The following is a 12954-nucleotide window of genomic DNA, read 5'->3' as shown; positions in this document are numbered from 1 at the left end:
CTCTCACTGTAATTTCTCAACTGCCTGCACAATTTATTTAATATTTAGGAAGTTATTACTACAATACACTGCACATAAGCCCTGTGGTGCAGATACATCCAACTTCTGTTGCAGATATGTACCATCCTACACTGAAATTTTCAAGCTACTTATATATTTCTTATGTAGTGGAACCAGTTACTACCTTATGTAACATAACACTGCACATAGTCCCTGTGGTGCAGCTGCATAGTAGAGCCTATGGGCCTCTCAGTGCAGCTGCATACTTTCTTGGACTGTAATTTTCAGCTGCTTAGTATGTGTTTTTCATGTTAAGGAACCATTTACTGCTACATCATGTAAAACTGTAGATCAGGCCTGTGGTGCAGCTGCATAGTAGAAGCTATGGGCCTACTGGTTTAGCTAAATACTATCAATGTAATTGTCAAGAAACTTACATGATTTTTTTTTTTTTTTAAGTTGAGAAAGTAGATCCTACAAAACAATGCAACACTGTATATAATCTCTGGGTGCAGCTGCATAGTGGAATCTATGGGCCTCCTAGTGCAGCTATAACACACTGTAATTTCCATCCAACTTGAATGATTTCCCATGTTTAGGGAGCCATTAGTACAAGTCAAACTGAATACAGCTATGATTGATAAATGTGTTTAAAAACACACAGTTTACTTCTATGCATGAGCCCTGTGGTGTAGCTGTGTGTAAGGTCCTACAAGCATTGTGGTGCAGAAGCATACCACGACTTGTACTTCTGAGTCGTGTTTAATTATTAGGAAGTTCTGTCGTGGGTGTGTGGTTTAGTTAAAAGTCTGCCCTGAACCAACACACATACTGACACCCTGACACACACACACCGGCCTACACACACTCAAGGCTGTGACTCTGTGTGTGACTTTATTTGTTTCTCGCCAGGACCGGGTGGCGTGAAAACCAAACAAAGGGCTGGGAGCCTAGTGACAAGAAAACAGTCGTACTGTTCCTGACAGCAACACAAACTTAAAAGTGTTTGCGTGTGGGAGTGGGTAACAGAGAGGGAGAAAAAGAAAAAGGAGGCAAAGCAAGTAAATGAGTAAAGTGGTCCATGAGACATGAGTTCAGGCAGTTTACATTCACCCCTCAACCTTCCACATAGTTCCCACCAATCGCAGCTGAAACCTCTGCCGCAGCAGCCAATCAGTGGACACAAAGAGTACACCCTCTTCCTGTAACACTAACCGTTACATTCCAGCAGGTAAACTATGGCGGTCGCCTCTAGAAAGGACAATTAGCCAAGATTAAAGGCAGCCTCCTCGTCTTTCTCCATTAACTTAATTAGGAGGAAAAGACATCTCGAATGACCCCACGCTCCCTGTAGCCTCCCCCTCCCCCTTATTTATCCATCTCTTTTTTGGTCCAGCTTCTCCTCTCCCCCATTTGAGCATTTATTTACAGTAACTGAGGAAGATGACGTCCAAACATTCACATCTGGGAGTTTCATTGAAGCATCTGGAGGTTAAGTGCCTTGCTCAAGGGGTAATTAACAGTGCTGAAAGGCCAGATTATTCATCAGTGCAGGGATTAAGACTGCCATCCTGCCATGTCTTCCCTTTTATTATGAATCCATCTTTCCTTTTCTTATTTCTTTGACCACTCTTTATTGTTTTATTAATATCTTGCCTTTCCCCTCACTGGGAATAAAACATGGAGGGATTAGAAATCCTGCTCAAGGACATGGACAAATTAAATCCATCACCAGCATCCCTCTGGACAGGAAGTCACAAAAAACCTTTTAGGGTTGAATGTTGAGCCGCTGGTTTCCCTGCTGTGATGCATTTTACAGTTAGCAGAGGGGACATGGGAGAACAGGAAGGGATATGAAAAAGCTGAAAACAACACACAGGCTTATGCTTAAATGTTATAGCTAAAGTATTTGGCTGTGTGTTCTTTTGTCAGTTTTTTATTGTTTTCTTAACCCTTTTAACTTCAGATATATTTTTGAAAAAACTAAATACCTGTCCTATTTATTACATATGAGAAACTCTGGAGTGGGGTGCAAGTATAGCTCAGTCATGCCTTGGCATATATTGGCATATACTGGCATAACGCTACGGCAATATATGTAAGGTGGAGTCAGGCATGTCCAGGTTTCTAGTGTATGCCTTTAGCCTGGTTTACTTGTACAGTGAATCCAAGCAAAGCATGTGCCTTAGTGTACAAAAAATATGTGTGCAAAAATGCACATGCTTTTAAGTGTTTGCATCACTTCAAAGGACAAAATATCCAAAGATGGTTGGCAGTACAAATATGACTTTAGAGTTAACAAGCTAAATTTGGCTAGCTGCTAGCTTCCAACCACATCCATAGTGGTTACAATTTTATAAAAACTTGTGTTGTTGCCACAAATCAATAAGCTTATCCTCCATTTCTGTTGTCCTTCTACCTTAATGCTTCACATTAATAGTTATTGCCATGGCTGTGTTTGCTGTGCTTCCTTCTTCAGTTAGCTTGCCTCCTGGCTGGCTACCCTTCCGTTCCACGCTCAGAGGTCCCCAGCATTCTTTCCACACAACAGGATATCTGATTGTAAATACAGAATGGAAAATCTTTCTTGATAATATTAAAAAATGTTAGATAATTCTCAATAATGTACACTCAGTAACCGATCATGACAAAGTGAAAACAGAATTTTAGACATTTTTGCAAATGTATTAGAAAAAAACCCCAGAAATATCACATTGACAAAAGTATTCAGACTCTTTGCAAAAACATCTGAAATTTAGCTCAGGTTCCTCCCATTTCTCTGGATCTTGCTGAGATGTTTCTACAACTTGTTGGAGTCTACCTGTGGTGCTTGGACATGGTTTGGAATGGCACCATCACTCTACAGAAGGCCTCACAGCTGATGATGCATATCAGAGCAAAAACCAAGCCATGAGGTCAAAGGAAGTGCAGCAGAGCTCACAGACAGGATTGTTGCAAGGCACAGATCTGGGGAATGCTACAACAAATTATGCTGAAATTAAGGTTCCTAAGAGCACAGTGGCCTCCTTAATTCTCCAATGGAAGAAGTTTGGCACAACCAGGACTCTTCAAAGAGCTGGTCACACAGCTTAACTATGCAATAACGGGAGAAGGGATTTAGTAAGAGAGGTGACCATGAACTCAGGGTCACTCTGAGCTCAAGAGATCCTGTGTGGAGATGGTACAAAGTTCAAGAAGGACAACCCTGACTGCAGCCCTCTTCTGATCGAGGCTTTTGGCAGAGTGGCTAGATGGAACCCTCTCCTCCATGCGAAAGACACGAAAGCCCACTTGGAGTTTGCAAAAACACTCCATGTGAAAACCAAGAGGGCTGCAACATAAACTGAGGGGATCTGAACACCATGCATTGCACGTCCCTGAGAAGACACAAATTAGGCTATGGTGGAGGCTGCCCAGCCATGATGCACCTTTAGGTATTACTTGTCACAAGAGACAAAGTGCCTTGTCACAGCAAAACCTCATAGTATGTTTAAATGATGAAGCATGTGCTTTAAGATTAAGAGTTTATTAAGTAGTTTAATGCCACTGTGATGTATCTCCATTCTGCCAATGATGAAATAACTAAAGTCACATTAGCATTTGACTAATAGGTTCTTAATCTGTACTGTGAGACATTGCTTTTATTTTGGTGTCCACAGATGTTGAAACATAGTCAAAAATCACCTCCTTCATTATGTAATCCTCAGCTTTCAAGGCCCTGCATGAGCCCCAGTGTTGAATGAAAAGAGGAAATATCTCTCTGGTCTGACGTTACTCTCATTTTTCTTCTTCGCAGCACCCCTCTGCTCTCATGCAAACTAATCAAATGCAACCTGAGCTGCTTTAATGGGGGGACCAATGCTGCTTCATGAGTATCACTGGCTGTAAACCAAACGCTGGGGGCTTTGCATGCAACACACACTCACACAGGCACATAGAAAACACACACACAGACTAGCCGAGCAGAAAGTGAAGATAACAGGATGGGGCTCAGTCTGGGTCAGTGTTATTAGACGGAGACTCACAGCCATCAAGTCATTTAGCAAAGTAAACCTCACTCATTCACTCTAATGTGCACTGATGCACTAAAGACCTCCAACTTCTATTTTCCATCCAAGCCATTGTGATTGCTGCTTTCAAAACTAGAAAATTCATAGCCTTTCTCGCAGATATTGTCTTCTCAGAGCTTTATCTATGTGTGTGATAGTGTTGTGTGTTTCTGCAGCCACAGTCCCTGCAAACTGTGGGGGGAACCGACCACAGACTGCACACACTGAAACCCACAGACTCCAGTCCACCATCCATCTATATCACCATCACTATCTTTGTTTTCTCTCTACCTCCCCCCAGCCGAGCACCTTCGGGGTCAAAGACATCCCATCTACCCTTTTGACCTTCATCCTCCATCCATCCATCTCCATCCTTCGCATGACCGCCCTAAAACCTATTTGTCTTTGTCAAACTCTTACCATCTGCACTTACCGCTCAATTAGAACATGTTCCAATATGACTCAAAGCCAATGTCTTTGATTCCTACGTAGTTTTCTCAGCAGGATCTGAGCCTCTGGTAGGAACTATTACCCATTCTGATACCTCTTGCCTTCACCTCCCTCCCTCCCTAAACTCACCAACCCCTTGCCTTCTGTCTCCCCTTGATGCCGGTCCAGATCTTCGCCTCTGCTCCTGTCTCCAAACCTCAAACCACAAGGCTTTAATAGGGGGGTTAAGAGGTAATTCCTATCACACTGCCATCATTTAATATCTAACCAAGGCTGACAGAGAGGAAGGTTATGAACCCCAAACCAGAAAGCCACTGGCAACCCCCCCTCCGTCTCCTCCCTCTTAGTCTCCTGCTGGTATTCCCTCTTCGTTTCCCTTTCTCCTGTGCAAACATCTGATCCTCTCTTGCTTTTTTTCCCCATATGCAAACTCTCTTGTCTTTAGACCTTCTAACTAATGTAACTGCAAAATTTACAAAAAAAAATAATCAGCACAAGGAGGTAAAAATTACACAACTGACTGACAAAATTCACAATGGTCCAGCCAAATGGTGCTGGTAGTCTCATAATTAGAACGGGGATCACCTGAGTACAGGGAATGTGACTTAAAGGTCAAGTCACTGGTTTCTCAGTATTCCTGGCTACCATTACACCATGAAGGCAAAAGAATGCTACCAGCAACTCAGAGAAAATGTTATTGAAACGTATAAGTCAGGGGATGGGTAGAAAGAAAATTACAAGGAACTGAACATCTTCAAGAGTTCATTTAATCCATCATAAAGAAATGGAAGGAATATGGCACATGAGTAAATCTGGCTAGATCAGGCCGTGGCAAAGAGAAAGACACTGTTGAAGAAATCTCATTAAATCCTGACAAGATTTCACCAAAAGACATGTGTGAGACTCCATGGTCAAGTGGAAGGAAGTTCTTTTGTCTGATGAAACTAAAATGGTGCTTTTTGGCCATCAGACTAGACACTATGTTTGGCGGACACCAAACACTGCACGTAACCACAAACACACCATCCCCACTGTGAAGCACAGTGGTGGTAGCATCATGATGAGGGGATGCTTCTTGGCATCCAGCCCTCTAAGGCTTGTAAAGGTAGAGGGTATAATGAAAGCAGCAAACTATAGGAAAATCCTGGAGGACAATCTGATTCAGTCTGTAAGAAAGCTACAGCTTGGGAGAAGATTTACTTTCCAGCAAGAAAATGACTGAAGCATACAGAGAAAGCTACACAGAAATGGTTTAGTGACAACAAAGTTAATGTTCTGGAGTGGCCGAGTCAAAGCCCAGACCCCAATCCAATAGAGAACTTGTGGCAGGTCAGATGTGCAAGCCTGATTGAGACCTATCCACACAGCCTCAGTGCTGTGATTGCAGCCAAAGGTGCATCTATAAAAATACTGACTTGAATGGGGTGAATATTTATGCAGTCACTTTTTTTACATTACATATTTTTATCTAGCTGACATTACTTTGTAGAAATCTGTTTCCAGTTTGACATTTACATGTTGTTGACTTTTGGGGGGTCAAAAAAGCAAAATGATATTAAACATGAATGATTTAATACATGAATGAAAGGGTAAAACAGCACAGCAAAAGGGATACATGCACTAAAAATTGATGGAAAGGGGAAAAAAAAAACAAAAAATAGAAGGACATAGAATGACTTTTATTAGCACCAAATATATTTGTTGGGACTTATGATATTGAATAAAACGTCTCTTGTCACCATGCTTGCAGCCTGTGTAACTGCCATTTCTGAAATTTGCCACACAAAAAAAAAATGCAAAAAGGGATTAAAAGTCTCTAAGAGAAAAGTACAAAGGGAGAAAAAGTATAGTATGAATCAAAGATGTTGAAGAAAACCTCCTGTCAGCATACCTTGCAGCCTGAGTCAATGCCAATTCCTCTTTTCAAAAAACATGTGAAAGGGCCTTAGAAGTCATGATCATAAAACAAAAATGTGGAAAGAAATGCATCCATACAAATTGAAGGTGTCGTAAAACTGTCCAGTCACCATAGAGTTTGACCAGAGTCATTGCCACTTTAGTAATTCACTAAAATATCTGAAGCAAACAGGGAGAAAAAGTCATGAAAATGAAAGAGAAAAGTGGAAAAAAGAAAAAGTCAATCGCAAGAGGAAACTCCAGACACTGTAATTTAGATTGTGCTGATGGCGGAGCAGGGATATAAAGAACATGAGATTTATAATGTTAAGTTTGGAACATGTTCACCCTTTCCACTCGCTTACCGAGTCGACTGAGAGCTCTATAGGGATCCATTATCGACCAGCGATAAATATGAGCTATCGAGAACAATTAGGGTTTTTATAGAAGAGAGAGCCAGGCGGTGGAGGAAATCATCTGTCACTCATAGAGAAGAAAAGAAGAGGAAGGGCTCTGAGTGTGTGTAAATCTCTGTGTTTCTACGTGTTTGCATCCATCACTGTGTGTGTCCCAGACGTTCTCACGAGGGGGTTTCATCTGCGTGTGATCCTGGAAGCCACAGTTGACGTAAATGACAGTCTGCTTTCAGCCATAACAGTGTGCATCGCTGTCTTCAGTAATACATCACACATCACCACAGATATATGGAACACAGCATCAGTCTGTCACGAGGTTTAGATGGAGGTTTTACAGTTTGCACCCCGCTGACAAAGAATTTATCTTACTGTAGCTCTTCTGCCAACAAGAGGGATCATATTAAAAAAAGCTCAACAGGAAGCACAAGGCAATTCATATTCATCATAATAAACCACTATCAAAATGATAAATCTATTTGGAGTTTCTTACAAGCCTCTGTGCTCCTTTTCAAAATAATATAAGTGATAACAAGATATGTTTTTAAAAGAGAACGCTACTGTAATGATGGCAGGCCTGAAGATCAAACTGTCACAGATTTCTATTAAGTTAAGTCATTTGAATGAAAAATATGTAGCGTGAAATGAATGACTGCATAAATATTCACCCCCCTTTAAAATGACTGTCACAATTAGTGAATTGGGGATCACCTGAGTGCAGTGAATGTGTCTCAAGTGATTGCACAATAAAGACACCTGTGTTTGGAAAGTCCAGTCACTTGTTAATCAGAATTCCTGGCTACCATTACACCATGAAAACAAAAGAACACTTTGAGAAAGAGTTACTTAAAAGTATATGTCAGAAGATGTATCCAAAAAAATCCAAGGCACGGAACATCCTCCACACTTCAGTTGAATCCATCATCAAGAAATGGAAGGAATATAGCACATATAAATCGAAATCAGGCCATCCAAAACCTAGCAACTGTGCAAGGACACTAGTGGAAGAGACCACCAAGACACCTATGACTACTCTAAAGGAGTTACAAGCTTCAGCAGCTGAGATGGGAGAGACCTTGCATACAACTGTTGCCCAGGCTCTTCACCAGTTAAAGCTTTATGGGAGAGTGGCAAAGAGAAAGACACTGTTGAAGAAAACTTACTAAATCCTGACAAGAGTTCACCAAAAGACATGTGGGAGACTTCATGGTCTATGAAGACAATCTGATTTAGTCTTCAAAACAAGTACATTGAGGGAGGAGATCTATATTCAAGCAAGACAATGGCCCGAAGCATACAGAGAAAGCTACACAGAAACAGAACGAACAACAAGGTGAATGTTCTGGAGTGGACGATAAAGACGTATGATATATGTGAAAAATATATCTATCACAGATATTGATAACTGTTCTTCAATGCTAATATCTGCTGGTACTGATGATGATTTGTTGTTTTTTTTTCAGCCCTTAAGCTGGTTAACAACAACAAAAAAATTTAACCACTAAGATAAACAGAAAAAAGTAGACTTTTATGATAAATCAATAAGTTTCAAATGATGTCACAGGGATTTTTTGTTTTACTAAAGATGTAAAGGAATGAAATAAACCAGAAAAAATATATTTTCACCCTTCAGTTGATGTAAAAATCTTTAAAAGGCAAAAATATCACTCAAATCACATTAACTGGTGCAGATATAACCTGCTTTAAGAATAGAAGAAGGATACATGAGGTAAAGAGACAATGTGGCTTCAGTTTCATGGTGATTCCCTTTGTCATTTCTGAAAGTGAAACACGGTGTGGTATAGAATATGTCTGAAAATCCTTAAAGAAATATAAAACAAAGAAGCTTGACAGCATGAAAAGTTAAGTTGCTGCTCAACTAAGGATGACATTAACAGCACTTTGCAGATGCAACTTGAGCAATTTGCACCCAAAACTACCACCATGAAATCTGCTACAAAACTTTCAGGTTAGGAAGGATGCTACAAAAACATTTAAATACTCTTGCTTGTGGCCATATTTAATATTACTATGGATATTTTGACCTTTATAGGCGGCTTTGTCTTTAAATTTTTATTTCCATTATCAAGTTGAAGCATGAGAAAAAGACATTTTTAACATGAAAAGGTTAGAAAAGATTTCAAAGTGTTCTGACATATGGAAAATGTATACATCAGAGAGAGAAGTGAGAAGTATAAAGTCTCTGGTATTCCCAACCCTTGCACCTTACAACATACACTACACAGAAACACACTATACCAGATATTAATTGAGGTAGTGCATGCATGCATTCACTCACACAGTCATGATATACTGTATGAGCTCACAAAAACAGCTGCAGACATATGAAGTCAAAACTAAGCGTGCACAATGCACACACACTCCTGTTGAGTGTACCTCCAGCTTTACTTGAAGGCGGCCCAAAACAAACAGCGATAAAGTGTAGAAGGTGTTTCAACCTTCAACCTGAGCTGACAGAGACTCAGCGTGGAGACGACAAATAGAGAACCTGAGCACAGACAGAGAGAGCACAAGGGAGGAAAAGGAGACAGGGTGGGAGCACCAATGGGACCCAAACGCACAAAAAGAGAGCGAGTTTGTGTCTGGGAATGTGAGATGAAATAAAGAGAGAAGGAGGGAAGGTGGGAGGCTCTCTCAGCATCAGATTGACCCGCTCTTACACTCTGAACACTCTGGGAAAAACGACATATTCAGGAATAAGAAAATCCACACAGGTCCAAGTAAAACATTCACCGCAGGCCCACTTTTACTTCCTTAAAAATCACACACACCTGACACTCTCTTTCACCTCTCACCAGGAGCACAGAGCCGCACTGTGTCACCTGGCACAGGACTTGAACCCTCAACCCCGGATAAAAGCTCTGACATCGCACCGTGGTCGTGTTTTCAAATGGATCACGTATCACATCAAAAGAGACAGAAAAGAGGCAGAGAGGGAGAGTCAGCAAGAGACGGAGAGGAAAAACAAAAAAAAGGTGTACTCACAGTCGTCCAAGTTTGGGGTTGGACTGGAAGAGAAGCTCAGGGAGGACCTGGAGTTTGTTTCTGTTCAGGCGACTGTGGAGGGAAAACAAAGGAAATACAGTGGAAGTTAGGCAGGTTTGTCATGTTAGAATTGATTTATCAGCATGTACAGAAAAGTAAAAACCCTCATACTTCACTGTGATTCATGCTTTTTCATTGATGTTACCAGCACCAACCAGGTTCACCTTAAGGGTCAGCAGGTTCATGGTTCAAAAGAAGAACTCCTGGGAAAGTCTGTCTGGTTTCCTGTGATGGTGACCTCCAGGTTATCGTGCTGAGTTTAATGTGAGTGTGTGTCAAATACAGGCTATCATGCTGAAAGCCCTTTAAATCCAGTTATCATAATCATCCCTGCATGTGCTTTGACCTGGGAGTAGAGGAACAACCAGTGGGGCGTCCAGTTATCTACACTTTTTTGTAAAGATAAGGCTTTTTCCAGTAGTAGTCACTTCATAAACTTTCTCTGAATATTTTGGAAAACATCTGAACAAGCAAAGAAAAATGAGGTATCATTAGATTTAAAATGTGCAGAGTGCACTAAGAGATCCATCTTCATCAACTAATTTTGTCATATGTAAAAAATGCATAAGAATGCAAGAGATATGTCAAATTAATTTTTTTCTTTATTTCTCCCCTTTTTTCTTGTGTTTCCCACACCTGGCACAAGTAGAAAGAACCTTAAAGGATTTGGAAAATGTGAGAGATCAAATGACAGATTTAACAGTTCAGTCAGGGCCACTTTGTTAAGAATGATTTGCGGTTGTAATTTTTTCTCTAGCAGTAATTGAATTGCTTGTATTGCTGTTATTTATATTTAGTGGTATGGCTGTTCTGGGATCACCCTGCCCTTACACAAGCCTATATGGAAAGCATCAGGCAGAAACAGCACACGTTCCTGCATTTTCTGTGCCCACAAGGAAAGCCTGAGGGCGGGAGAGAAGCAGCAATAAACCCAGAGCAGCGCAGGAATCAGTGCCATGAGAATGACACTGATTAAGTCAAATATAGCATAGAGGAGGAGCTGGGGTGGAGGAGGGTTGCAAACAGCAGTTTGCAGAGGGAGCAGCAAAGCGTAGCAAGGCTAGAGCAGTTTAAATATAGCAGCATGAGAGCAATTAGCTAATACGGTGCTTAGAGTAAATCAGCTAGATGTCAGCTGATAAGGGTTCGGCTGATCTTGCCTAAACTACCACTACACACTTAAATTTTCTTTTTGAGGTGTGCAGTGTGCAATGAGATGGCAAACACAGCAACCCACACACTGACAGAGTCAAGCGCCAACAAGTAGAGTTGTTCCAAGTCCAATACCAGTATCAAAAATACTTCAGATACTGCTAAAAATGCAGGTATTTGTATCAGTGAGTACACATGTTCATACACCATCCAGTACAGTCTCATTTAACTTTATATTTGCCTCATTTAGCCATACTATATCGTTGCATTATAAACTGGAAATCAATTCTTTTTTGCTGCTTGAAAATGCTGCACACACAGACTACTGTTTTCAGAGCAGTGAAGAAGAACCAAACAAAGGAAAAAAAAATGGACCTACTGTTTGGAGGCAGCATGACATTCATCATTTTCTGCATTTGTTAAAAACCCTCCCAGACAGGCGTTGTTGTATACGGTAAGAAGTGACTCAGGTTATTTAAAGTTGAATGATTTTTACACTATGAATTGTAGCCTCTTACTTTTATTCTTCTTGTGCCATTCAAAGGACTCTATCCATGCCTTTGTAGCCTCTATGGAAGCATTTCTAGCAAGCCTGGAGCTTTGGTGTCTTTAAACATTCAGCGACTTTAAACATTAAATCCACACTGGTAGATCTTATACAATTTTTTTTTTTTTTATTGAATGCTAAGAAGCTAGAAGAAAATGGAGAGAAAGAGAGCCTGTGATGTGGCCCCCAGTGTCATTGTTATTTTAGTATTTAACAGTAAAAATAAAAACATTTAGCAGGAAAAACATATTTTAGTGTCACAGAGAGGCTATACATTTCACTGTAGGGCTAAAATAATGGGCCAGTTTTCCACAGCAAAGCCAGTCCAGAAAGTTTACACCGGTATCGGCTCAGAGCTTGGAATTGGCCTAAACTAAATGCTCTGGTATCGGAATAGTATTGGAACATCTCCATCAACAAGCAGCAACTCCTCTACCCTCAAATTTCCCTCGGTCAAACTTCAGAGAAAAAAAAGCTGAATGTGGCTAGTTGTAAGCCAACCGCTACATCCATTGTGATTTTGGTCCAGCTCCTCTTCTTGTCAGCTTGATTGTAAATATGTTTCACTGGACAGGCTTGGTTGGATGGATATCAGAGTGCATGCTAGGCTGTCCTTTGTGTTCTGCCCTTACAAAGCAGAGTCCCTTCCTTTATCCACTATCTACAACACCTATCCCATTCAGGGTCGCAGGACAACAGGGTTTTGTAGATAGTGAATACATTGGATATTCATGATTTCAAGTGGCTACAGCTATGATTGTCTTTAAAAGAACAGGTAAAGATAGCTTGAACATCGTAAAAACAGTCAGAGAATTGTGTTTTTGCTGACTATGGATGGATGAGGGAATTAGGCCAAAAACTTTACATCCATCCAACTAACAGTCAATTTCAATTGATTCTAAATTGGACATATCTGGATGCAAATATTTAACATGGCTTATGTATGTTTTTAAGATCTTATTCTGTAGTTTGCCCTTGGTTTTGTACAAATTAAATCCTGTTTCTAGTCCATGCAGTGGAGCTGCAATCAGCCTTGGCCAGGATTCTCCTAAGATTTCAATCCCTCTGATTCTTCTACCTTGTTTAAATCATTGTTGTTAAAACACAGCTGGGTGGTTTCATACTCTAAGTCCTTGTCAGAGCAATTATTTCATGTCTTAGTGAAGAGGTGAGTTTCCTTCTTCCTGCCCTGTTTTTAAAGCTTTATTACACGCTAGAATTACAGGATCAGAATGAAATCAGATCTGAGTAAAAGGCTTTATGGGCCAAGGAAGTGTACACATACAAGGAAGTTAAAAAAGAGCAAAAATAACAAGATGAAAAAGAATTACAGAGGTCTCATTAGAATAATGAGATGTGGCTTCAACAGGGGAAATAGTAA

General features: G+C 40.5%; 1 protein-coding gene across 1 annotated transcript in view; it reads right to left on the bottom strand.

The window, feature by feature from the left end:
* The window catches only part of slit3 (slit homolog 3 (Drosophila)), a 436863-nt gene that overhangs the window by 373050 nt on the left and 50859 nt on the right, over window positions 1–12954 (bottom strand). Inside the window, exon 4 of the mRNA XM_041797351.1 lies at window positions 9815–9886. Coding sequence (XP_041653285.1) covers window positions 9815–9886 — 72 coding nt within the window. The remainder of the gene's footprint in view (window positions 1–9814; window positions 9887–12954) is intronic.

The sequence above is a fragment of the Cheilinus undulatus genome, linkage group 10 (genome assembly GCF_018320785.1).
Source record: "Cheilinus undulatus linkage group 10, ASM1832078v1, whole genome shotgun sequence".
Lineage (NCBI taxonomy): Eukaryota > Metazoa > Chordata > Actinopteri > Labriformes > Labridae > Cheilinus > Cheilinus undulatus.
Note: the sequence above shows the minus strand (reverse complement) of the source record. Positions and strands in the feature narration are given on the sequence as shown.